General features: G+C 39.8%; 1 protein-coding gene and 1 long non-coding RNA gene across 8 annotated transcripts in view; one reads left to right on the top strand and one right to left on the bottom strand.

Annotated features, from left to right (window-relative positions):
* The window catches only part of LTBP1 (latent transforming growth factor beta binding protein 1), a 196513-nt gene extending 172990 nt beyond the window's left edge, over positions 1-23523 (top strand). For 6 of the 7 annotated variants that reach the window (XM_071806163.1, XM_065835820.2, XM_065835818.2 and 3 more), the window contains 8 exons: positions 436-618; positions 1933-2019; positions 5054-5182; positions 6481-6621; positions 8939-9109; positions 18106-18228; positions 21100-21249; positions 22496-23523. In XM_071806163.1, coding sequence (XP_071662264.1) covers positions 436-618; positions 1933-2019; positions 5054-5182; positions 6481-6621; positions 8939-9109; positions 18106-18228; positions 21100-21249; positions 22496-22665 — 1154 coding nt within the window. In that variant the 3' untranslated portion in view covers positions 22666-23523. The remainder of the gene's footprint in view (positions 1-435; positions 619-1932; positions 2020-5053; positions 5183-6480; positions 6622-8938; positions 9110-18105; positions 18229-21099; positions 21250-22495) is intronic. The other variant, XM_065835819.2, reaches the window with a different exon arrangement.
* Positions 18742-21362, bottom strand: LOC136100587 (uncharacterized). Its single transcript, XR_010651207.2, has 3 exons — positions 21074-21362; positions 20467-20548; positions 18742-18920 (listed from the first exon to the last, which is right to left on the bottom strand). It is a non-coding gene; the product is annotated as an uncharacterized lncRNA (long non-coding RNA).
* Positions 23524-27444: the final 3921 nt, after the last annotated feature.

Raw genomic sequence — 27444 nt, 5'->3', positions numbered from 1 at the left:
AATCAGGCCTTTTCAGTTCGTGCCTTAGTTTCTTCATGGGTAAAAGGAAGTTGTGATGTTTGCTCACCTCTGTGAAGAGCTTCCAGATCTGTATGTGAAAAGCACTATGTCAGTAGCTGGACATGCTGTAATAGATGACTGAGCATGAGAGCAGGTAGTTCATGCATTGCTTAAAAATGAAAGAAGTACAAATGTGAAGAATTCCTTTGTGGCCAAGTCAGAGAACAGGTCTAAAAAAGTTGAAGGAAGGTTAAAAGCTTCCATCATTCTTCCTAAGAACAAGAAAATAAACCTAAAATTTGTACTTAACCATTTTCTTCCCTGCCTGACAGTGCTGCTCTTCACTGTGGTGAAACTAAGGTACTGTGGCTGTCCTGAAAAACTGATTCATTTCACATGTCATCTTACATTATTTCTGTTTTCTTTTGCCTTTAGAATTACCAATAGAGGCTGATGAACATGAAGATGGAAAGAAGGAGTGCTACTACAATCTGAACGATGCTAATTTCTGTGACAACGTGCTTACATCCAATGTAACCAAACAAGAATGCTGCTGTACCTTGGGTGCTGGCTGGGGTGATAACTGTGAAATCTTTCCGTGCCCTGTCTTTGGAACTGGTATGAGGATGCCTTCTGTCCCTTTGCAAACTTTTGAAGCATTGTGTTTATGTTAACAGTAGTGTGCTTTGCCTTGAGAGGTGGCTTGCCCACTGAACCCCATCTTCTCTACCGTATAGTCATAACTTACCCATGGGAGACTTCCACAGAGGAAAAGTTAGTAGGAATAATTCATAGCCAGCATAAATCCATTTGCTTGACTGCAGTTACCCCAGGGATAAAAACAGCCTGTTACTGAACAGCATTATCTCAAACTGATTTTAAACAAAGATGGATTCTCACAGAAGCTTTTTCCAGACACTGGGGTAATGTGTTAGATTTTTCCCACAAGCAAGAAAACAAAGGTCAGCATTATAGTGGTTTTGTGTCTGCAGCTATTCTTTGTAATGTTGTTTCTACAGCACTATGAATTACTGATATATATTATGACATTAGTTTTACATTTTGCTACTTACTGAACAATTCAGTTAATCATGCTGTCTGCAGACCGTTGTTTAACCTCTAAATATTAAATTAGAAAAACACAGCCATATGATATTTGTCACAAATATTGAAAACGGTACTTGAAACATAAACAGTGATGGCTGAAATTCAGAATCCAGCTGGAAAAAATAATGTAAGAGAGAACATGTGTAAACTTTTTGAGATTAAACACTGAAGATTACTTTTCACACAAATGTATCATCATGTTTAATTCATGTTTTAACTATACTTTAGAATCAGTGAAACTGAAATGAAATGCGTTACAGAAAGAGACTCTCTGCTTGGATAGGTTTATTTGATTCTGTATAGTCTCCAACACACTTTAAATAATTTCCCTCTGTAATCCACACCATGTTCTCCTGTTGCAGTCAATTAGTGTTTTTCCTGTATAAGGACTGAAGAATGTGGACAGGGGTTTGTATCTCAGTTGGGGTATGTCTAGGTTGCAGCTTGTACTATAGCTCAGGGAGGCCCATGCTAGATTTAATTAAGATAATTTGGCTACTGGTATTGTTATAACTGCAGTGCACCATGAAACCCCATAAGGACGACATTCTCCTGCCAAGGAGCAAGAGAAGTTAGTCTGCATAGAGCTCTGTGATGCTGTGAGTACCCTGGCTAGGATTTTAAATTTAGTTCTGCAAACCAAGAGCAGGGGAAAGTCAGGCTGCAGTGTCAGCATCCCCCACGTAGCTATAGGTGTGCGTGATTGCGCAATAGATGTGAATAAGGCAAAACGTCACCTCAGATTTCTTGAAATACCCTGTAACAGATACGTACATGAGGAGGTTTTTCGTAACAACATAATTTTTTGTTTTCTCTCTCTCCTAGCTGAATTTACTGATTTGTGTCCTGAAGGAAAAGGTTTCATTCCCTCTGGAGAATCATCTTACGGGCTTCTTGCTCAGAATTACAAAGGTCAGTACTGACTTGTATTAAGTTTAATTATTTCAGAAGTTCTGGTAGTTGATTGACTAGAAATGTGAGCCAGCAATGTAAACATACTAATTCAAATTTTATTAGGTGACAAAAACAGTCTGTGATATGAAACATTACTGAAAATCATAGTTTGACAGATCGTTAAGAATGTCAATTATACAGTCTCTGTAATATTCTGGTTTATTTTATACTGAGTGTTATATATTGTGAGAGTAGGTGCTGAGACCACAAACCTCAAATACTCATTTACATATGAAATACAAAGCCACCTTATATTTGTAAATAAATGTATGGGGAGTTGGAGAAGAGTTCTGGTAAACATTAGACCTACAAGTAAGAATTAATTTAAAAACTGAGAAGTTCAGCAATGATATTTCCATTAAAGAACTTCATGGAATAATTATTGAGCAGAAGATTGTAGAGAAATACAAGTGACAGTGGAGTTTGTGGGTGTGGGTGGGAGGGTGTTGGTATCATTAAGAAGGAAGAGTGAGATCAGCTAAATTCCTTTTCAAGTTTGAGAAGTAGCCATCAATATTAATAATTTGTGGGATTAATTTTCCTTGGCATAAACACACTCTGTTGGCTAAAATGAAGTCAACATATTATCTTTGGGTTGCATAGCAGGTACAGGATCTTCAGACAAGCATGCATTTAATATATTTTTTTCTTATTGGAATTGCCGTTTTACAAATCAAGAATTAAATCTAGAAAGTACTGTGTTCATATCACGTAAGAATGCGGTAAAATTTACTGGTTTTTAAGACCTTTATAGAGGCATAGTATCACTTGGTGGATAGGTAAGCATTTGTCAGAGTTACTTTTAGCTAAACCACTAATCTGTTAGACGTAATGCTGAGAGATGACAAAAATTGGTTGGTCTTATAACGATTGCTATGTGTACTTTTTTGAACTATCGTTCCCCACTGAGCAGGACACTACTTGGTCAGTTTTCCTGTTGAGTTAGTGAGTAGACTATGGTTGAGTTCAGTTTTCTGTCCTACCAGTATTCCTTTGTGTTATCCTCAGCAGGTGATTCTTTGCACCAGGAAAGAACACGGGACATGGAAAAGATACTAAAGGTTATAAGGCATTAATAGCCAGATTGATTCAAGCTAATGTGGGCATTTAAATGGCTCACATAAGACCTTCACTCTCTGGAGGTGTTGTTTTGTCCATCAACTTACATAAAGAACGAAGTCCCATGGGCTGAATCCAGACCTGAGATGGATGGTAGCAGAGACCAATGTTGGGCAGACTGACAATGTCTACGTGTCCGGAAAAGTCAGAACACTGTCACAGAGCTCATCTGTGGACCTAATACTCTCTGAGTATTTTTATTCAGAAATTGTTTAAGCATGTTGTTTATCTTTGCAGATCTGAGATTTCTGCATATCTTTGCAATCTACATTTGGGACATGCTGTGTGTGCACTCTGTCCAAATGTGTCTCAGAGAAATTGTGCATTGTTTTTGTTGTGCTACCTTAGGGCTAATAATATCTCTAGCTGACATAAATATTGAAGAGAGGAAGTAGTTCATCAGGAAATATTTTCTACAAATCCTTTCCATAATAGAACTTCTTCTGTTTGCAATAAGTTTATTTTGTTATAACCTTAGGAATGGCAGAAAGGACAAATAATAAATGGATACATACTTTTAGTAATGTGATCTTGCCCTATTACTCTAACTCACATGTTCCTGTTGCTTTTGTCCACAAGCCTTCTGCTTGTAGAAGCAACTCCTGTTTTCTTAATTTTCTTAATTGGAATTCCTTGACTCCCAGGATTTTCCATTGTAACCCAGACACAAATCCATGTTCCACAGGAAAATTACAGATATGTGCATGACATCTCTCATTAACCTTTGCATTGTTCTTGCTGCTAAACTGTCAAAATATTTGTTCGAAGCCAGGCAGTGACTGGAAGAGAGGCTGTAGGAATAGATAGCTTTGTAGCACTTTCACTTCTTCTGGAGAAAGTAAGCATTTGAATAATTCACCTTTAAAACTGCCATGCAGTTGGAAATGACAGTTTTGGACTAAAATCTGTGTTGCCCCAGAGTAAATTGGGATTAAATCTATAGAAGACAGTGGATTAAGACAATACATATTTAGAGGAGAATCACCTGCTTCACGTTGTGCTTTTTATTGCCATTTTTAATACAAGCCTAACTAACAAAGAGGTAGATTCAAGCAAATGCAAAGTAGGTTGGAAAAAAGGAAGTGAATGGAATTCCAACAGTAGCAAATACTTAAATACAAGACTGGGAAAAAATGTGTACACCTGCAAAAAGCTATGGACAAGCTGGTATATATTATTTGTGAAACCTCCCTGAAACCATTTAGCCTCATTTGAAAGTAGGGCAGATTGTCTTTGTCAGCTGCCACTAGGTCCAGCGACAGCTACAGCCTTATATTTAGCAAAACAATTGTTCCTATCTGGTAGGAAGCCTTCACAGAAGTTGTGCACAGAGCTTTGAAAAATAAAGACACAAGCAGTGCAGATCTGAAGGTTCCCTGCCAGGCACAGCAGAGTCACCAAACTGTGGAGAGAGGGGAGCAGTCACAAAGTGCATCTGTAAGCATAACTGCTTAGATTTGTAATCAGATGGCGTGATTAAATTAGATCTATGGTGGGAATCCCTTGGGTAAAGCAAATTATGTTGGAAAATACGGGCCATATTCTTAATTTGTTTTGCTTGGAGCTAAGAGCAATGTGGTACCAAAGGAAAGAAAAGGGAGCTGCAGGTTCTTCCAGTGTCTGTGTGCCACAGGACTTATTCTGACAAGGGAAAGTCATGGTCCACCAGGTTTCCCTTTCCTGTTCTGGCAACAAGCACATTGTAGCCTCTTCCACACAATTTTTTTTTTTTTCCTGTGGATATCTGTGCTCCTGGGGCCCTCTATTTAAAGTGAAGATGCTTGAACAGTGAAGTGTATAGGCTCTATTCCACCTTGCTCCTCTGTACGGCCTCATAATTATGGTAAGACAGCCTTTAATGTTTTCTCCTCAGATGCTGATGAATGCCAACTTTTTGGACAAGAAATCTGTAAAAATGGCTTCTGTTTGAATACACAGCCAGGTTATGAGTGCTACTGCAAGCAAGGCACATATTATGACCCTGTTAAGCTCCAGTGCTTTGGTAAGTTTATTTAAAGTGGTCTTGTCACTATAATGGTATGCAGATGGACAAAACAAGCAGACTCATACGGCAGGATTCCCATCAGAACTGCGGTATTTCCAGCAAGGGGAGGAACACTGGGCCTCCAAACTCTTGTAGCAGCTTTTTAAGAGGCATTGGGTCATTTCCCTTCTCTTCTCCTTGGCTGGGCAGCAATTCTGGCTGACATGGAATGGCATGTAGAGCAGGGTTTGCTTTATTTGCTTCCTTTTTCAGCAAATTGCTCCCAGGAGCTCCCTTGTGCTCCTTTGAGTGCATATGCTAGAGCTGCTACCAGACTTTATGCAGGCAGCACAAAGTGATCAGAGGTGGCTCCCTCCTGGTATGCACACTGCTGCTTCATTCTGCCAAGGTACAACTTAGCCTTCTGTTCTTTGTACGTGGGGTGAGCAGTGAAAGCTTGGATGTTCAAACTTATCTTTTGGTTGGTAAGTGTGCTGGCTTTACTATAATAAATCAAATTAATGCAGATTTTTTTTTTCAAGGACAGATATTTTCCACAAGGAGTTAATGTGCAATGTGAAATTACAGTTCAGGTCATTGATAAGCCCGTTTTAGTCTGAACAACCTTGTACTTCCTTTGGTTCTGGTATTCAACTGAAATTTACTCATAGCTGTGACCCGGCTTTTGTTTTGTAAGCAGAAAACCATGTATAATGTGCAGAATAGCATAATGAAAGGAAGTAATTTTTGCAACCACAGTAAGAGAGCCTTTCACCTTGGGATTCTATGATTGTTCTTTACCAAAGGGTGGGGGTTTTGCTGACTTAAGGTAATTTATTTGAGGTAAAATGGCCTGCTCTTCCCTTTGAGCTCAATTTCTGCTTTTCCTCTGCAAGACAAACTAAGGAATAGAACTACTGTGGCTTGGTAAGGTCATCTCTTCTCCTGACTAGCTCATGAAGAATCTCAGAGTATGCCCACTTCTAATGCCTGCTGGTACTGTCCTAAAGTGACAAGAACATGGGAAGCAGCTGCAGCTGTGCTGGATGCAGGGTATGCCCGGCACTCCAACTCCCTCAGCACGCCTCCTCATCTAGATGCTCCCTAGTACTTATTAGAGGTCGGCATCCTGCTGATCTGTCTGTTGTCCTCCAAGGGCACAGGCAAGATTTTGCAGACAGCAATTGGCATTTGTGGTAATTAACAGTAGGCATGCAGGGAAATCTGCTCCTAATACAGGAAAATATAAACATGGATTAACACAATGCAACTACTTTGTGCTGGCTCTCCTTGATACATTTCCTTCCATTTTAAAGACACGGATGAATGTCAGGACCCAAACAGCTGTATTGATGGCCAGTGCATTAACACAGAAGGATCTTACAACTGTTTCTGTACACACCCAATGGTTCTGGACGCAACAGAAAAGCGATGCATCAGACCAGCAGATTCAAGTGGTATGATCCATTATACATATTACTGAAGTGAGTGCACCTCTACGAGGTGGTGCTAACATGGCTACAGACCCCAGTAAGTTTAGACTGGGTCATGCTTGGATGAGCCTGCTTCCTTTACCTGAGAGGATTTTGGAAAGCAATGTATGAACCATCATTTGTTGATCCAGAAGGCATCATAATATAGGACTCCATAGGGCTTGACTTGAGAATGCAGACAGGAGATTGCTGGAAATATTAATGAGATTAGGCTTGGGCTGGGCAGTCTTCAGTGTCCTGATTCACCAGCTCTGCATCTGCCTCGTCCAGCCTTGTAGGTAATGAGGCACAGCCTGTGTATGATTTTGATTGTGCCTAACTCTGAAGATTCAGTTCAGAGTGACTGACTACTTCTAACAAAGCATGGAATAAACCCAGGAATAACGGGAGGTAGGAACAAATAACTGACATTGTATCTGTGCTTTCAGTTGATTACTATTGAGGGTACACTGAGGTCACGTTTTCAAGCTGTGGGCTACAGCGTCACTGTTGAAGTAAAGATTTTGCATGTTCTTTTAATTTCAGTAGACACTGATTTCAGAAAACAAGTTAGATGAGATTCTTAGAAATGTCTCAGAAATCCAGAGCGCTATGCAGTCTGCACAGCTTTGTCTATGCCACACACATCTTTGAAAGAAATGTTACAATGGGTTTGATTGATATTGGCACTGTATAGCCAGAAATCCAGACCTCTGGTCCCTGCAACTTGCAATGAATTTTCATAAGATGCTTCTGTGAAAGAAAATGGGAATACAGACTGAATGCCTGCTTCAGTCACTCCAAATTATAAGACTAATACTTTTAAGAAGTAATGTCATCATTCTGTTGCTTGAAACTGTGGAAGAACCACAGCATTTCTATGGTTCTGTCTTCAGTTAAACAAACCAAAAGCAAGCAGGATTATCCTTTGGGTTCATCTAGGATGTGGGATGCGAAGAGAATGCAAGGGCCCAAAGGTTCGTCCATCATGGGACATGGGGGCTGACGCAGCAATAATCTTCTCACCCAGCACAAAGCTCTCCAGCTTTGTATCCCTACTGGCAACGTTCTCCCCAACACAGAGGAGGAGAGGGCAGGCTGGTTCCTTTGCTGCCAGTGGAATTTGGAGTTGGTTGCAGGGCCCCACTGCTGCTCTCCACTCCATGTTTTGGCAAGTTCTTAGTAGAACAGGCATCTAAATGCTGATCACCTTTGCACTTGCAGAACTCACCATTTACTCCTTGAGCCAGGTTTCTCTTCTATGCTTGCCCATGCTTGAGTGCACAATGTAAAAATACAGTTAATAGATATGCAGAGACAAAACAGAACCTTGGTTTGTGACAATGCTTATTTTTCACTCTGTTGGAACAAAATCAAAACTTTGCAGATGTCTTTACAACACAATTGTACTGAGGTTTTTACATTCTAAGTGGAAGATTAAATTTACAGTTCCTCTCCCACCCGATCAGCAGTGATCAGAGATGGCTACCACTAGGAATTGTTCCTACTGAGATCTTTGTCAGAACTACTATGCCTCTGAAATATTCCAGCTTTGACAAAAATACATGTTTTTGTTAATGTTCATAAGGATGTGACAGTAGTTCACAGCAGTATTCTGTCTCTAACAATAGATGTAAGTGCATGATCAGGGACCAGAAGGAGCAGATAAACAATACTCCTCATCCTCCCCAGAACTCTCCCGGCCTCCAGCTATTTTCAGCTCAGGGGATTTCCTGAGCCTGATGTAGTTTGTCTGTTTGGTTAATGGGACTCTCTTCCAAGTCTCCTGTTGAGCCCATGTAAGATTTTTCTTCAGCTCTGGCCTAGCCGTAGAAGTTCTTTCAGATGCCTTCGACAGCAATATAAGAAAAGCAAAATAACAACTTTTAAAGATTCATTCCGTGGATGGAGTTCCCCAAATATTGAACTCTGTCCTAACACTGGTTTTTGTCAAACTCTGTAAATTTCCATGAGAGCAGAGCTGAGTCAGTGTTAAGCATTCAGCAATGACTGCTGATTTAGGAAGTTTTATTTCTTGGTTGTCCAGCCCAATGTGCTTTTAAATTGGCCTGATAGTGCCAAATCAGAACCTTTCAAGATTTTTGCAAAGCTGAACACTCAAGGGACGAGCCACTTCAGGCACATAAAAAGGGTCATGACTTCTAAGCTTAAATTTGTATTCAGCAAAGTCTGTAAAGCTAGGTTATTTTTCTAATCTAAGGTTAGAAAATTCTGCATTATGCTAGTATCTTTTTAAAATAACCGTGCTGAGATGATGATCTAACACTGTCTTCTCCATCAGAACAAACTGAAGAAACTGAGGTCTACCAGGATCTTTGCTGGCAGCATCTAAGCGATGATTTCGTTTGTAGTCGACCTCTGGTTGGAAAGCAGACTACATATACGGAGTGCTGCTGCCTATATGGTGAAGCCTGGGGTATGCAGTGCGCACTGTGTCCTATGAAAGAGTCAGGTAAGTAAACGTACACATCAATTCTTGGACTGAAATCTGAAAAATCAGTTTAATTCCTTGCATTTATACTTGGGCTAATAACAGAGGGAAAAAAAACCAAACCCTAACCCTTCAAGGACTGATGGAAATTTTTCTTGCTAATTAAGGGGAAATCATTGCAGTCTAGATTTTGAAAATGTAGCTGCTTTTATTTTTCGGCACTTAGAGGACCTGTTTCCTTCATGTGGAACCGTCAGGGACTGGCTATTTAGAACCTTGGTGAAAACAGGAGGGCATTTTAAGGGTAGCAGAGTTCCTTAACATGACTGACAAATTAAAAACCCTCTATGAAAATACAGATGCAGTTTGTGTGCAAACACATAATACTCAACAGGTTACGTAACTGGTTTGGTATACATTCGGATGCATTTTTCACTGTGATATTCTGCCAGGCTGGCTGCAGTTAGATGTGTTTGCTTTGTAACAATGTGGTAAGTTGTGATGTAGAGTCACTAAACCTATCAAAGAATGAGTTGCTGTTATTTTATCACTCGAGTATGATGAAATTTATAGACAAGCAATTGAAGATAGATAAGGGAAGTGGAGTACCAACAGGGACTGAAGAATTTCCTGGGAATAAAACTTAATGTTAAAGAAAGCTGACAGTCATATTATTAAAAGACTGTATTTTGTTTCTGTGTTTAGAAATTAGACATTGTTCCAAGATATTTCAGGTAGAAGCTGCTTCTTGTGGTGACTAAACAGCTAACAGGATATGGAGAGAAATGTTGTCATTGACACACAGACTGATTTAGAATCATAGAAGTCTGATGAGGAGCGACTCAGGGAGCTGGGGCTGTTTAGCCTGGAGAAAAGGAGGCTGAGGGGAGACCTTATCGCTGTCTGCAACTACCTGAAAGGAGGTTGTAGCATGGAGGGTGTTGGTCTCTTCTCCCAAGTAGCAAGTGATAGGACAAGAGGAAATGGCCTTGAGTTGCACCAGGGGAGGTTTAGATTGGATATTAGGAAAAATTTCTTCATGGAAAGGGTTGTCAGGCACTGGAACAGGCTGCCCAGGGAAGTGGTGGAGTCACCATCCCTGGAGGTGTTCAAAAGGTGTTTAGATGAGGTTCTTAGGGACATGGGTTAGTGCTAGAGTTAGGTTATGGTTGGACTTGATGATCCTGAAGGTCTCTTCCAACCAGAAGGATTCTATGATTCTAGGAAAGCTGTTCCTGCCAGAGAGAGTTCAGGTAGGTATGAGACTTGCTTCTGAAGATTTCTAGCTAGTTACATTTAAAGCAGAATAAATCTGAAAAGGAACAGAGAAAGACTACCAAGATGGGCAGGGAATGGAGAACCTGTCTTAAAAGGGAAGAAAAAAGCCAAACTTAGATGCAGAACACAGGTTGCAAATAGTAAGACTCTACCACTATAACACAATCACGGAGGATTCCCATAAGCCTTTAAATTAAACAACAGTGCGGATGTGAGGAAAAAATTGGAACAAGTTCAGTCTGAACATATTTAGACTTGAAATTAGATGGATTTTGATCATTAGGACCATAGGATTCTGGAACAGCAATCCTGTGACAACAGTGGGGTGCAGATCCCAACTAGCTCTATGAAGAAACTTGAGAAATTCATTTTTTAAAATGACATTAAGGTTCCTAATGGATAACACACTAAACGTCACTTGGATGACCTTCAGTCAAAGCTGAAGAGCTTTATGTTGCATCATAAAATCTTTCTCCCTCCAGACATAATTTTTATGTGAAGTTTAATATGCATTGAAAAGTATCTGCTCTAACTGAAACAACAAGATATACTTTGATCCCAAATACTTTAAATCATCCTTAAAGATTGCAACATAGTTAAAAAATTTGAATCTTTATTATTGAATCTTTATTATGTCAGAACAAACATACAAGCTTACATTCCTTAGTGGAGGTGGTATATGCTCATGTGTCCTCGCACACACACACATACACACACGAACCTGGAAGCCCTTCTCTGTTTTCAGGAATTTAAAGCTGACTCAACTGAATAAATGATTCATTTGACATGTCTTCAGTTTGTAGCACTTAAAGTGATACCATTGGCTCGAGAGAGTGCTTTCACACCTCTGGGCCACTAGGTCACAGGTTCAAGTCCTGTCTGGGGAACCTGGAATTCCGCCATTTTAAATACTTGTGTATTGTGTTGGCCAGATTTACTGCTGAAGGTGTTTGCTTATTTCCTCAAGTTAGGGGCATTCTGAAGATTTGTAACACATGTTAAAGAAGACCCAGGGATGTGAAAAGTATTATCACTGGAAGACTTTCACTGTCAAAATAGGTTGGATCATAGAACGCATCATTCGCTGATCTGTGGTTTCCTTTTACCTTGTTTATACCCTCCTTGTATTTGAGGATCTGGATGCTGCACTTAGAAGGAAATACAGGCCTACCACCATAAGTGATACATTCACAAGGCTATTCTAAAACAAAGTCACACTTTATAAAAATAATCTCTAATTTTTGCATCCCAACTTGTCTTGAAGGCACTTCCATTTTTCACGACAAGATTTAAATGTCCTGTTCAAGTAGCATCCAGCATAAAACCAGCAGGAAACAGACAACTCTATAAGAATTGATCCGTATACATTAAAAAGAAATCCAGTGTTTCATTAGCATGAAAACAGAATTTATGTAGTTACTAAGATTTCTAAAAGCTACTAACAGGTGCTTGATCAAACAAACCCCACTGAATGACACTAAGCATTCAGAGCCCAAGACAAAAATTAGTACCTGTTGAAATATTGCAACAGAACAGCAACATAGTAACAACAGTAAGAGTGATAAGTATTTGATGACAACATCAAAGAACAAACTAATTCAAAGTCCTGATCAAAATAGTGCAAACATAAACTGTAGTGATGTGATTGAGTACATATACAATATTGTAAGGTAGGCTTTCTTGCCATTAAACAAAGGAAGCAAAGGCATACTGTTTTCAATTACATTGGTTCTAACATTATGATCTTATGATATCATCATATTACAGATAAAGGCTTTCACAGATTGTGTCCAAAACCAAAATGTTATCTGCTGAAATGTATTCTCTCTGGGCTCATTGTGGTGTTAGGTTGTACTTGCCCAAAGAACTTTTAGTAATTATCCTTAAGAAACCTTTATGTTATATGAGGTTTGTCATTTGCAATCTGTAATAATTGACCAGTCGAGGAAGATGAGAAAATTGGATACTTTTGGTTTAGATAACAAAAACACCGAGGAGTTTAGCAGCTGGGTTAAAGCATCCATGCCAGAAAACCAAGCAACTGGCTGTGACTGAAAAAAACTGGGATCTAAAATAAGGCCGTATACACCTCAAGTTAACCTGAACATGTAGCACCTGAATTATAAACCTGCCGAGCCTCACAGAAGCTCCTGTGAGACCGTTGTGTGACTTGAGTGGATTTTAGACAAGGCGTATTGTTACGGGGTACAGGAAGTTTGAAGAGAGGAGATAGAAATAACAGCTAGGAAATGTTGAGTAAGGTGGTGTGCCAGGGTCAGTATTTAATTTAGGGAGACTGCCTGTTTTCTATCAGGAAAGAAAAATAAGCATTATATTCCTCTGACCTGTTCTAGACATTTACTTTAGCATGAGGTGGTGTCCTAGAAGTGGTTATGTCTTTCCATGGACTAAAAAGGGGCACTGGAGAACTAATTCAGGTGCAGACCCTTGGAAGTGCCTACCTGTAGTTGCTGAATTCTACCCCTTCTGGCAGAACAGATTGTTTGGATTGTACTTTTGTTGCAAGGAACTCTGTGTATCCTTCGTAACTGCTATGAGTTAGTTCTGGGCTCAGCCTCCATATTATGAGAACATGGTGTTCCCTTCAAGTTCCACCTAACGTCACTCACGAAGCTCTGGAAGTACAGGGAAAACTGATGTATGTAAAGGATGAGTTTCCATCTGTCCTCTTTTGAGATGGTAAAGATCAGCAAGCAGATGGTGGATGAATTTCGGGACACCACTGTTTATGTTTCCATTTGGGATGGCATTGTGTCTCCTTCCTTTTTGGTAAGGACTCTGGACAGATGGATGATCTTTTGGGCTCAAAATATTACAGTGATTGAGCCTTGAATATTTCATTTCTGTTGATGAAGATTTTCAGTGCTTTTTTTAAGTTTAGGAGAGACATGCAGAATAGCCTTGGAAGGGGTTTCTTCATGGAACCTCACATTGCAACTATACATGAGAATCAGCAAGGAGTCAGAAAGCCATTTGCAAAGTTGTGGCAGAAACAGCTTACTACAAATTGTAACAGTCGAGCAGTAGGAGAGAGAAGATTGTTGTAGGAAGTTTGAGCAGCATTAGTTGAGGAACAAAAGGTGACTACCAAGAGGTTTTGAAATGATCAGGTTAGGAATAACTTCAATTTTAACAAGAGCTTTACATCCACTGTGAGCTTTTCTTCAGCAATTTCATTTAGAGTATCACCATATGCGCATATGAATATCCTTCTTTACTCATGAAAAAAAAATCCTTTAAAACTGGTACCCCTCCCATTTTCTTTAGCACCAAGAGCTGTAGAATACATGTGAATGCTGTCCACCACAAATCTCAGCATTTCTTCATGGACAATGTCGATGAAATTATCTAATTGTCCAATAGCACAACCTAAGTGTAGAGCAGAAATATCTTCAGGTTTGGTTCACAGATGATGCAATTTCCTGAGAAAACTTAAACTTAACCAATTCAGACTGATGTCCAAAACCTCTGGTTGGGGAGGGACATCGGTTAAATGTAATAAGTGCTTTCTTGGCTTTGTCCTTCTGTCCAGTGGTTTCTTCCATGGTAAAACTGTTGTATTCTTGAATAATTTGAAAGAACCGCCTTGGTGTTGATAGCTTTGGCTCCTTTTTTGTGTGTGTGATGGTAACAATTCTGAGGACTTGTAACAGAAACAAAGATTGCTTTATGGGCAGGAGCTAGGATTGGCTGTGGTGCAGTTGTTTCATGGTTATGTCAGGAAAAGCTTTTTAGTATAATATTGTGCTTTAAAGTCATGAAATATGGAATAATTTTTCTGACTAGAGAATTTTGGATTTTTAGGCCTCCAGGTACAAAGCCCACACAGGCTTGTGCATTTCCAACCACTGTATATGCAAATTAGATGTACATTTGCATAGCTGCACGTGTGCTAACAAGCACCTAAAAGCCAGTCAGTCCATCCGATTTATGTATCATTGTCTCTGTCAGCCCAGCTCTCATCACCAATTACGGCTAACATCTGTGCCAGTACACATGTGCATCTAGCTGTAATCCCCTAACACACTTCTTCTGTACACACACATCTGACTTTGAAAAATGTCCTTCACATTTTTGGAAGCATACATCAGCTTCCTTTTATAACAGCTACCCTAAGTTATACAACAAGCTGTCTCAATGCTTCATTTGCAAGTTATGAGCAAAACATATGGAGCAATGTGGACTAAATTCTTATTAAAAACACAAGTCTTTTTTTCCTCTTGAACTGGAGTTGTATTGTCACTGGTCACAGCCAGGAGATGAGCAAGCAGAGGAAATACATCCATATAGGAGAAGGTTTTATCATTGATTGTGAATTACAGAATTTTTTTTTTTTTACGTGAAAGAATATTTTGAAAGTGAGCATCAGTTTCTGACAACTATAATGTTTCTGTCATTCAGGGGTAGTTACACATTTTCACTTGCTCTCTGCCCCTTTACTGCCTTACTGATCTAAGTGTCCTCCGGTCATTTCCCCAGGGCAATATTATGTTGTTCCTTCATCTGTATATTTGCTGCAACTTTCTGTGTGCTAGTCATGCTTTTACCAGCACTGAGCCAGTTCCCTGGAAAACTGTGACCAGCATACAGCAGAGTGACCCAAAATATACTGGTTTTATTTTGAACTGTAGGAACATAGCATACCAAGGGGAAAAGTTTAAAACAACAGAAATTGTACAGACACATCTGTCTTGCTGTAACCTGTTCTGTCCTCCAGAGAGGCACTCTGATGGGTTCATTTTTTTCAGGCATCCAAGTCTCTACTTTACCTTATTTCAAAACACCAGTTCTGGTGATTTTTCCAGAATGTGGCCCCCCAAAACCTTTCAGTCTTTGCACTCTCCTCTCTGCTCACCCTTGTCTTCCCTTGCAGGGGGAAAAACAAAACAAAATCACGGAGGAAGGTGGCATAGCTAATTTGCCACTGTTACGGGTCCTGAATTTCTCCTCTTGGTTTCTTAGGCAGGTTGCTGTTGCTCTGCTTGGGTTTACCTCCTTAGTACCTAGTAACTGAACCAACACATTACAAAAGACAAGAGATAAAGTCTACGCTACTTGGACAACTAAATAGAACATACAGTATTAAGAGAGTATGATAGGTAATTCCAAATCATCACAGTATATTAAAACAATGTTATAAATTATATAGAAGGAGGATAGGTGTATACATTCTAAAATAACTTAAGACTATTTAAATGCTCTGTCAGCTTTTGTATTAAAAGTCTATATAGAAATAATGTATAAATTATTAAAAGATTAGTGTATTCACAAATGGTTAATTAAGCACAGTAGCCTTCAAGAGGTTAATAGATTATTACAGTTGTATGTATAGCCTCGTAGAAGACTTTGATATAGTTACAACACCTTGTAACAAATACCAAGTTTACAGTATGCCATAAAACATCTCTTCATCATTTTGTAGCCACTAATTTACTTATAATGAGGCATTAAAATGCAGACATCCAGAACTTGACTGGCAAAGGACCAGGCTGGCAGGAAGCAAGTTTCTATTGTCAACATTTCCTTATTCTTCTTTAAATAATAAACAACTTTTTGTTGGCAAACGTGCAAGATAAAACAGTCTTGCACAATCTTCGAACTACTCCATTCTCATGTAAGTGAGAGCTCCAGCTCTATGGATTTTCAAATGTTTCAACTGCTTCCTTCAGAAGAAAAGCATTGTTTCTACTAGCAGTATCACTAAGTGCAAAATTAGAACTGAGTAACCTGAGCAACCGGTGTCCAAGTCTGTCCAGTCTTTCCATCAGATCACATTCACATGGAAGAAGCAGTGATCCCTCGGACCTGCTTGCCTTGTCTCCTTGCTGTTCACTGGCTGGATTTTGTGGTGGTTTCTTCCACACAGGCCAGCTGAATTAGTATTTTGCAGTAGAGCACAGATTTCCTTTGCCAAGAACATTTGTGTGCATCTGTGAGAAAGTGCTTTTACTCTTCTGCCCAGCTTTTTTCTGTGTACATATCAAAGCCCTTGGGCGTAATGAGTAGCTCAACACAAAACAATGAAGGAGTCAGTCTGAGATGGTAACGTGGCTGTCCCCATATGTGGATATTATTTGGGGAAGGAAGAATAGGGTGTTTCTTGTCCTGTGACAGCTCTTAAAATTATGCTCATTATCATAGTATCTTGGTGGGAAGCTATGCATTCAGGGACAGAAGTAACATTTGCCATATGCCATTTGTCTTCTCCGGCTAACTTTGTTCCACATGCCATGGGCTGTATCTCTTGAGCAGTGTACTTTTTCATCTGGGAGACAAGAGGGTTGTTTGAATATCATTATTACTGCATTCTGGAGGATGCACATAGGAGGAAATCACCTTGCACTTGATGCAGAACGCGGTAGGGTTTACAATGATTTGTAAGTTCACTGGGGAGTTCATTCTGCAGACTTGGTCTGGCACCCATGACAGTTCTGCGATGTGCACAGACAAGCTTTGCCTGTCCTGTACAATCTTATGCTCTCAAAGAGCCAAGTTGTTGACCACAGAATTCAAACAGACTTTATGAACACTTTGTTGCTTTGCAGACAAAGTAAAACCATTCCAGGTGGAGGAGATACTACTGTGAAAATAACATGACAATGCTGGGCAGCAAGTGGGGCTGTGCTCTGCACTGTCTAGAGGCACTCTGGATTTATCCAACTATTTGCTGTCTGGGACAGTTCTACACAGCATGAGGTTTCTGGCTCTCTAACCATCTGCAGTTCTTGGATTTTGTATGTGCTTAGGGCTTTTTTTTGCTCTCGTTTGGTGGTTTTCTTTCCCATCCTTACTCTGCCTGATTCTCAGAACACCAGGCAATCTTCACAGAAACAGATGCTAAATAGTCTGTAGCAACAGTAAAGGAACACCTGGATTTGCTGTATTTTAACAATAATTCTATTTTCAAACAAATTGTCTTGTATATATTTTCGTAAATGGTAATGGAAACAGAGGTGACACAATAAATTAAATAAAAAAATCAAACTCTGCATCAGCATTTCAGATGTGGACTCTGACACCTAAAATGAAGTGTTGCTTTGATCTGCTTCAACTTGTGTAGGCTACCCATTGGAGAGATGCAGAAAATCAGAGTATAAGCATTTCTCCTGTGCATGTTCCCTTGCCCTTTGAGGTTCACAGCCAAGGAGGTTTTGAACAGCATTTATACTTAAGCCCAGGGTTTCAAGATGCAGTTTGCAGATGAGCGTGGGCTACCTTGGAAGTATTTTTCATACTGTGATTTCTGCAGGTTGGCTGACAGTGCCAGAAATATGGACCCTCCTGCTCCAGTTTGCATCCTTTGGAGTGGCTTCTGCTAGCAGCTGCAATGATCTGGGACAGTCTTTGTTCCACCAGAACAAGAAGTGTAACCATAGCTAGCCCTGGAGAAGGGCACATTGGCAGCGCAATACAAAGCATCCCTCTGCTTCCCATGCAGGCCAGAAGAATCTAATCCATAACTTTTTGTAGAATCATTGACTTGAATCTGTCCCTGGTGTTATCCCTATTATGACTTAATAGTCTGTATTTGGCTTATTAACATTTTAATGACATTCTTCCTGAAGAGAGAATGCTTCGTGGAAATTGCAGATTTATGGTGTTTCTAGGAAGATAAGTTCATTTCCAGCTAATATGAACCAGAGCTCACTGGGAGTAATGTAATGCAGCCTGTTACAAGTGTGATTAGTTTTATATCCTATTTTCTTTTCCCCCCTCAGAGGATTATGCCCAGCTGTGCAACATTCCTGTTCCAGGATCTCGACGGCCATATGGACAAGATGCTTTGGTTGACTTTGAGGAGCACTACACTCCAGAAACTAATCCATACTTTGTTGAAGACCGTAAGCAAGTTTCTCTGTTATGTTATGTAAAATACTTGAAATGAGGGTTGTAAGTTGGATTATTTCCCAGTAGCTGGCTTCATTCTTCTGTTTGCTTCTGAGCAATGTGGCCTACTTATGTTTTAGTTATTCCTATGACACCAGCTTTCAGTCAGGTGTTCTGGTTCAAGAGCCAGTATTGTATAAGAGTCCAGTTAGGCTCAGAGTATAATATTAATTTTTAATATAGTGAAATAGTTTGTGTCAAGTGTACTAAATTTGTATTTACCAACAGATTTACAGCTAAAGGTCAAAAGGATTGCCAGCTTTCCTTCTCACAAATTAATTTTCTTTTGTAGCATGGGACAGATTTCTTCAGAGTGCATTTAGTTTAAAAGAAAATTTTTAAAAAGGAAAGAAAAAGAAAACCCACCAGCTTTCCATTATTTTCCAGCAAAATTTATATGGGGGAAATGGAGAGCAAGCAAGTTGTTCACACTCAACACAGACACAGTACGATCAGATGTATGCATGTGTGTCACCTTCAGGCTAGCTGGAATGGCCTGCCGAGCAGGGTGTAAGGGGTTGTGTACAGCATCTCAGCTGTACTGCAGGAATGCCAGGATTATTCACAGGTCTGGCCCAGCTCACTTTTAAGACTTGTGGGAGAGGAATGGTCCCAGATCTCAGCATCTTCCTCAAAATCAGCCACCCTGATGGGTCCAGCATAGTTCATCACAGTTGAAGAGAAGAAAAGTGGCAGTTATCAGAAGGAACCAATAATTTCCCATGCTTTATACATACGGCAAGAAGTTGCCTCTACACTCTTTGCCAAAGTGCTTCTCCCGTGCAAGGAGTTATTTTTAATGTAACAGCAATAGGTCAAAACAGGGCAGGACGATTACAGCACACTACTAGAAGGGTGCCCAGCATTTCTTGTGCACAGTGCACTTTTTACATTTCTATAGAACTACACAAAACACGTTAATGAGTTCATTTCTATTTAGCATCTAAATGACCTTCTAGCTCTATGCAGTATTGTAAAATGTCTTTTTTTTTATATCCAGATGATTTTAATTAAACAGTACTGAGAGCTGATGTTTAATTGAAATGCTACAAAGATGAAAACTACCAAACACAATGAAAAGCCCAGAAAGATGACTGGGTAACCAATGTGATAGATAAAATACTGGTTAGGAAAGAAGCACTTCACAAGTTATAAGCAGTGGTGAATAAATGCGATAAAATTGGGGAGTTTTGAATCCACAGCTGAGTCCACTGTCTTAGGGACAGAGGCTTAAGAGCTCATGTCTCTTGCTCCCATCCTATCACTGAATCAGATCCAGTGGCAAGTAAATGCATAAGAAACCCAAACCACACAGCTGTATGGCTGTCCTCATCAGAGGCACATTCCATGACAGATACAGTAGCCACATATTCAGGGCATCAAAGACTTTATGGCCACAGTCCTGCTGGGGTCTGTATGAGGAGTACAATCTGTATGAGGAGTACAACAATAGCCCCCAACCCTTGTTGTTACCTTTTGTTACCTGTGTGCAATCAGCTGCTACAGAACCAAGTACACATATATTAGAATTACAACCCAGATTCCATCCAGCTGTTTTGAAGTAGAATATTTTTTGAAGTAGAACTTGCTGTGAGTGATGATTATTTTTGTTTTAGCTAGCTAGAGTTACAACATACTGTATTTATGAGAGAAAAAAATAGATATCTAAGTGTGTACATATGTCTGTGTACATGCATATATGTGCATATATATGGTATATGTCAAATAAATGATGCCTTTTCTTTATTTTAAAAACATCTGTGTATTGGGTGGGCACCTTTTCACACCAGTGGTTGTTATGTGGAGTAAGTATATTAATTATATGATACGGGGCAGATAGGGAGGTGTATCCTACTCTGTTCAACTTAAGCTCCAAATTCCCCTTGTTTCTATGCTATATATTTATTATGCTGGTAAACCTACAACTCTCAAATGTTCTTGACTTTTTTCTTTTTGATGTGATGGGCTGCCATCTGCAGTCTTGTTATATCACTGCTCCATTAATAGAAAGCTAGTGAAAAAAGTTGTGCGGGACTAACAGTGAGAATCTCTGAACAGGTAAAAATGTCAAATCATTTTTAAAGTCCTTATACATAAAGCATAACTGTCAAAAAAGCCCCAAGACAGGCAGCACAAAAGGCATTGTACAAACCATTGCATACACAAACAACTCTCTAGCTTTGACTACTCACCATCTAGAATGATGACAAGGACCAATTGGTAGACAGCAGGTATTTGTACTGGCACCAGTCACTGGAGTACCAACCAATGGAGCTGTTACCAAAACCACAACAGGAAACAGTCTCTGATTTTTCTGACTTTCCTTAAGACAGTTGAAATTGATTTTTTGTTTTCTTCTAGATAAATTAGAATGCATCTCTTCCCCTCTACACACAACTTATTTTTCTAGAATACTGTTTAAGAAACTTCTACTGCAACGCGCGCTACCAGTTCTTACCTTTGTTTCCATGAAGGTTGATACATATACCAACTCAAATAAAAGCTGCTATTTAGAAAACACTATTATCCTTTTGCTAATATACTGTCAAATTATGCAGCTTCCTTTACCAAAAAATCACAATTTTAACACAAAAACTTAAAAATTCACAAAGTTGCTCAGTTTTCATCTTGAAGCATGTCAGAGCACTTTTCTAGTGCATTTAAAACTATAGATGGTGCAGATCTGCTAAAGCTGACCTATTTTCTGCAAAGTCAAGTCACATTCCAGTAAAATTCTCTGAGAATTTCAGACTCTCACTGTACATTTAGGTACACTGATTCAACAGCACTGTCACTTACTTGTTTGAAATTCTTTCTCCACCCAGGTTTTCTGAACAGCTTTGAGGAATTACAAGCAGAGGAATGTGGTATTCTGAATGGATGTGAAAATGGCCGATGTGTAAGAGTCCAGGAAGGCTACACCTGTGACTGCTTTGACGGTTATCACCTGGACATGGCCAAAATGACTTGTATTGGTGAGGACAGTGTATTACTCCATCTTGCTCTGTTTTCTGTCAGTTTACTCAGTCACTTGACCTAAAGTGGGGCTGGAGCAAAGGGGTTACAGTTGATCACCTGAATTGTATTAAAGATGCCGACTTTGATTTACTGCAAAGGCCAGTAAATACAATTACAGAAATAACTATGTTGGTGTTCTTCAGTTCGTCTGGGTCATTACAGCTGTGTTCAGTTAAGAACCTAGACATGAGCAGACACACATTTGTGTAATGAAGCTTAAATTTGTATCAATAATATAACACTAATATGCAGAGCAAATGTTTTTCAAAGCCTTTAGTGAGCTAAGAGGATGGTACTGGATCCAGAGTAGAAAAGTAATTTTAGGAGCGGTCTTTTAGACTTAAATATGCAGATAACCACTTGGTGGGGGTCTGGCCCCTGATTCTCACTGATGTCAGCAGTCAACAGACCCAACCATTCCTCTCAGTCTCAAACGAGTAAATCTCCACAACTGCTAACCAGGACATCCCATGACTATGTCTTCAGTTAAAACAATATACATGGGTATGGCAAGTATCAGTGAGAAGATGAAGCAAAACAACACCCCTCAGTGTACAAGTCTAGTAAAGGCTCTTAATGGGTATTTCAGTTTAAGGTGGTACTAACCTTGCTTAGCATTGCACTTTGTAACCTACAGCTGAGGTCTCCCAGCTGGGTCATGACAAGCTGCCTGCGGGCCAGGTAATTTTTATGACTTTATGGCAAGCTGGCATCCTTCGTGAGAAAAGAGGTAACTCCTGTGTATTTCAGGCCAGTGTTGCACAATATAGAGTACTGGTAGTTTGCTGTTCACAACTATTTAGTTGATAACACCAGCAGCTCCTAAAGTATTTGATTTTTTAAAATACAGAAATTGTACTAAGAACTTGGAGCTTCTTTCTTATAAGGCACTTTTCAGTCATCAGATAAAAACCTCTAAGTGGGTGTTAAATTTTTGGGTTGCAGCTTAGGCTGAAATTGGACTCTGTAATCTAACAGTTTAAGGCTATTTATTATACTATTTATTTCCTACAATAACCTCTGCCTCTTCCCAATTCACCTGTTACACCTTTTGACCCAGCCTAATTCTACCTGATCTGAAGAGAAAATTAAGTTCTCAGTGTATTCACACAACAAGTTCTACTCCTGACAGTGCTGGAAATAAATTAGTTTTACCTACACACCAGACTTAAGTGCATGTCTTTTGATGTCCCCTTTTTGCAGATGTTAATGAGTGCAACGAGCTGAACAACAGGATGTCTCTCTGCAAGAATGCCAAATGCATTAACACAGAAGGTTCGTACAAGTGTTTGTGTCTCCCAGGATATGTACCTTCAGACAAACCAAACTACTGCACACCACTGAACTCAGAACTAGACAGTGAACTGGAGTAGATGAAAATCTCCATATCCTAAGCCCATACAACTCTGCACTGTATAAAGAAAAGGAAGAAAAGTATTTAACCTGAGAAGAGAAGGCACCGGAGTAGCAACCGTAAGGGGAGAAAGGCATTAAAATGTGTCAAGGGTGAGATGTGATGGGCTGATTGTATATCGGCTTCATCGAAGTGACAGACCAAATGGACACATTACTCTATATGAAAGAAACGATCAAGTATATAGTGTGTTCACAAGAAAAAAAATCTTGGAAAATAAGCAAAAACAGTGCTGTTATTTTAAACAGAAGAGCTTTGGTTTTTTTGTTTGGGTTTTGTTATTTTGTTTTTTTTACTATTGCTTGACTAATTTGTCATTTAAATAGTGATGGAAATATTTTATATTACTATGTCATTTTTTGATCGTTCAGTTCCTTGCCTACTGTTTCTTTTCAGACCTTTTTTCTGATCATTACAAATTCTATAATCCAGATATTCTTAGGCCATTTTATAAGAACTGTTACACAGGGTAATGCTCCTCCTTCTCTGGAACATTGGTCAGTGACTTGTTTTTAATTTGCTAGTTGTCTGCCCTGTGGAGCAGGCACCATTTGTTTTCAAATGTTTATATACCTTGGCGAAAAGTCCTTATATTCATTTTGTATTCTGTATGGTTGTTACTGCACTTAAAGTCTTTAGAACCTTTCTTGCCAAGTTCAAAGCTGCTAGTGGACAACATTGGATTCCTTTTGTACATTAAACCAAAAGATTTTAGCTCATGTCTGTATTGTAATATGTAAATTGAACACAAGAGAGATCTTGTATGATTACCCTAACATATTAAAACTCAATAAAAATACCTTTTTTTAAGAAAAAAGCTATTTACTAATTGGAGGCACTTTTTGTCTTTTATTGGTGTTTATGTTGCAAGAATCAACCCCTCAGGTGTTTACAGTACTAGAATTCATTTACATTACAATAGTTATAGGGACTTGTCTAGCGGGCTTTTCCTTCTCATGCTGTTTTAATAAGACCAGAATCTGAATTAGTTGATGCCTGGAGTTAGGCTTCCAGAGGGAAGATTTCAAACACAGACCTACAGAAACTGTTTGACTTGGAAGCCGATTCCCATGGAATTTTTCTTCTTTCCTGGTTTAGGCATGTTTCCCACTAAATCTACAAATAAGGCTCTTCAGTATGATGGCCTGGGTTCCAGAAAATAGAGAAAAGGGGAAGAATTTTCCTTTTCTTGATGAAATGTACCCTCCCATCAGCTCTGTTTTTCAGTGGAAGGAGAAAAAGAGATTAGGAGACTGACAGATGTTTCACTTTTACCTTCTCCAGAGTGAGTTTGCTTTGGAAATCCTGAAACAGGTCCTTTTGATATTGTCCAAATGAAACATTTCTCCTATGTCTTTTCAACCTGCCCTGCATTAAAAGGAAAAGGATAACATGAGACTTTAAAAAGTGGGTCAAATTGGGTCCGATTGTCTGAAAATTAGCTTTTTATTTCTCATTTTACCAAAAAAAAAAAACGTGTTTTGGTTCTGAATCAAATTTATTTTCCAATATTTAGGTCAGTCACTGAAACAAAAATACCATACATTGTATTCCTTTCAGTACTGCGCACTCAGCAGATCTCATCAAAGCCCATGTGCCTGTTAACATGCAACAGCCTTTGTCCTTTCCAGGGCCCTTCCTCTCAATCTGCTGGAATTTGACACTAGGACTAGTGAAGGTATTGTACATTTAAGATCTGGGTGTCTTAAAATGCAAGAAAAAAAATGCTGAATAAAACTGCAGCGGGGAGGGATCTTTAAGGAAGAGACTCTTTGTAAAGTGCCCAACTCCCTTGACTTTTCTAGAATTGAGCAGGAAAACAGGGTGGAGAGCCAGTCACTCTTCCCACTGAAAAAAGGTAGACTATAAACACTACAGCTGGTCTAGGATTGCTAGGGAATTCCTTAACTAATGAGTTCTTAGTTTTCCTCCTTAAGGTTAATCTTACAATCTTAATAAAACCCAAAGTCACAGAGCCTTTCACTGGATTTAAGATGAGCTCTACCCTATTTTCAGCTATCATGGAAATTCACAGACAAGACAGTGTTACCCCCACTCCCACCTCCAGGCGGCCGCCTTCTCCTTCAGAAACTGGCTGCGTTCACCTCTGAAAGATGGCCTGCCACTGCAATCTGCACCACAGCCTCAGATTTTGGACATCCCAGTACTCCTTCAATCCGTCCCCAGCTAGGGAGTTACAATGGCAATATGAGTCTCTGCTTTTCCTGGGAGTAGAGCAGTATGACAGCTGAGGAAATACCACTCAAACTTCAGTAGCCAGAGAAGTATTTGCTTAGGGACAAACACTGTACTGAACATGTAATTTTGAACCACAAGATTGGCTCCTTGCTGATTTCTTACATCTTTTTTAAACAACAGGTTTAGAATAGCCTGGAACTTTGCCATTCTCAGACAATATACCCTCCAACTCACTTACCTTGTGTTATTTTGGACAAAAAAAGACAGAAGATTTTAAAAAGGCTGTTCCACGAGCAGCAAAATTAAAATTAAGCCTGAATTCCTATAACCATTCCTCATAATTCTCTCCTCAGTCAGACTAACTCCAGCTCCTTGCACCTCTGCCACTTTCAACAAGCACGGGCAGGATCCATCTGCAGCTGTGGGTGCTAGGACAGGGTGACAGATGCACGTGCATTGACTCAACCGCTGCCAAACCAAATATTGTCCATGCTCTTAGCAGGGAGAGTTAGTTGAGTCACTTGTCTCTAGCTGTTCATCACACTTCACAGACCTCAGATTGTACTGGCCTTTTTTGTCTCATTTGCCTTACACACATGGTTGAAATTCGTCATGGGGTTAAAAGCTAGCAGTAGGTTCAGAGAGAGACAGCAGACACTGGCTGTGATTCCACAGAAAATAAACCAACCAGCAAACCTAAGCCTAGGTGGTCTATTGGCCTACCCGTTTCTGTTCACAAAAGAGGTTTTGGTGTGTCCAGCTCCTTCCATCTCCCCTGCCTGATTCAAGAGGGCCACAGTTAACCCAAGCCCTGAGTGAAGCTTGAAAACATTTTTCTGGTTCAACAGCCATGTCTTCATCACAGCCACACTCTCCTATTACTATTACAGACACTGTACAAGCAAACAACATACTTTGTGCATGCTACTGCCTTTCCCTTTTGCCCCTCCTTACCTCTAATATGCCTTAAAACACACACAGGGAGCTAAAAGCAGACCAAACAGCCTAAACTCCACTTACATCCCAGTGCTCAGTACACAGCACGTTGCGTGGCTCCAGGCCTTCAGAAATGCTTTAACAAAGGAACCACAATTGAAGGAATTAAGTGAAATTCAGCCGATCTGACCTCAGCCTCTGGAGCCCACCTACTTTGCCCCAGTGTAGTAAGGCTGGTTCTGTCATTTCACCTGAAAAGCTGCAGGGCTTGAGAATACAATTTTGATTCATAGTTGCAGAAACATTTTCTTAACATCATTAAGAGCAGGGATTGGACAACACGGATGTAGCCATTTACTTGTTACAAGAGCTGTGGTTTAGGTGAGAGCCCTAAAAATACAGAAACTACCACGTACAATTCCATGATTCAAGTTTCTGAGTAAAGCAGAGTCTGGAACTTATTACAATTTCTACAAATGGCACCAATACTTTTTACATCCATATGGACCCTTAAAAAAATATTAGTCCTTTTTCAGCCAGCCGTTTCCTTGCTAGAAGAAATGAAATTGCTGACATGGTAGAACTCAGTTCTGCTAGTTCCCTTATAATGCTGCTATGTTAATGAGAATGAGTTACTACAGAACTAGAGTGACACATATTTCAGTTAGAAAGATGTTTGCTATGAATAGATACTTTCATGTTGGGATGCTATTCAGTGAAAAATTAGCCAATGTTAAAACTATTCAAAATGAGCACTAACATTCCTTGGGAAAAAACAGTCGCAGCTGGACAGATCATTTCAATCCAAGAGACAAAACTGGCAATCATGACAAACATTCAGCTAGGCAGTGGCAACTGACACAAATAAATTCCTGACTAAGCAAAGTCCCAAAACACTAAAGGCACCAACGTGACTGTCATGACCTGCTAGCTCCCCGTGATCCTCACCGTCACGGGGGTTCGAATCTGAGTTTTGGGTTCCTCACTGCCTCTTGAGTGATGTTCCTATGGCAGCAGCTCTTTCCTAACTTCTCAAAAAGAAAGGTGACAGCATGTCACAGGGCTGATGTGGCCAGCAATTGACCCAGAGTGCATTCCTTCAAATGCACAGCAAATTTTAAAAGCGCACTGCTGCTTCTGGAATGAGACTACACTATTGTTCTTTTAATAATGCCACCCACTTTGAAGGGCAGTTTGTACTTGCTGGGGACTTTGCTAACACCAAGCAGGCCAAGGGAGCTATTAAGGAGCAATTCAAGCAAAGAAGAGGTGTGTCACAGAGACTTCACTTCTGAGGTGACTATTTGGTATTTATATAGCTTTTTCTATCAGAAGATCTGAAATTTACCTAGGGAAGCCGTGATGTGTCCAAAAGAGAAGCAAAATAACTAAGGGTGAGCAAATTAGGAAAATCAGCCATTTGCTGAAGGCTCCCCATTGAGTGACAAAGTTTGGGACAATGCCATGGACTGGTCTACAGTCACTGCGTTCACCTGCAGGAGTAACCTCACACAGCAGGGAAAACAGAAAACGTGGACCCTCGTGGGGGCACCACCTGCACAGCTGGCACAGGCTGTGTTTGCACACTTAAGAGTGAAAGATC

Source organism: Patagioenas fasciata, chromosome 3 (assembly GCF_037038585.1).
Source record: "Patagioenas fasciata isolate bPatFas1 chromosome 3, bPatFas1.hap1, whole genome shotgun sequence".
Classification (NCBI taxonomy): domain Eukaryota; kingdom Metazoa; phylum Chordata; class Aves; order Columbiformes; family Columbidae; genus Patagioenas; species Patagioenas fasciata.
This window is presented reverse-complemented; position numbering and strand designations above follow the sequence as displayed.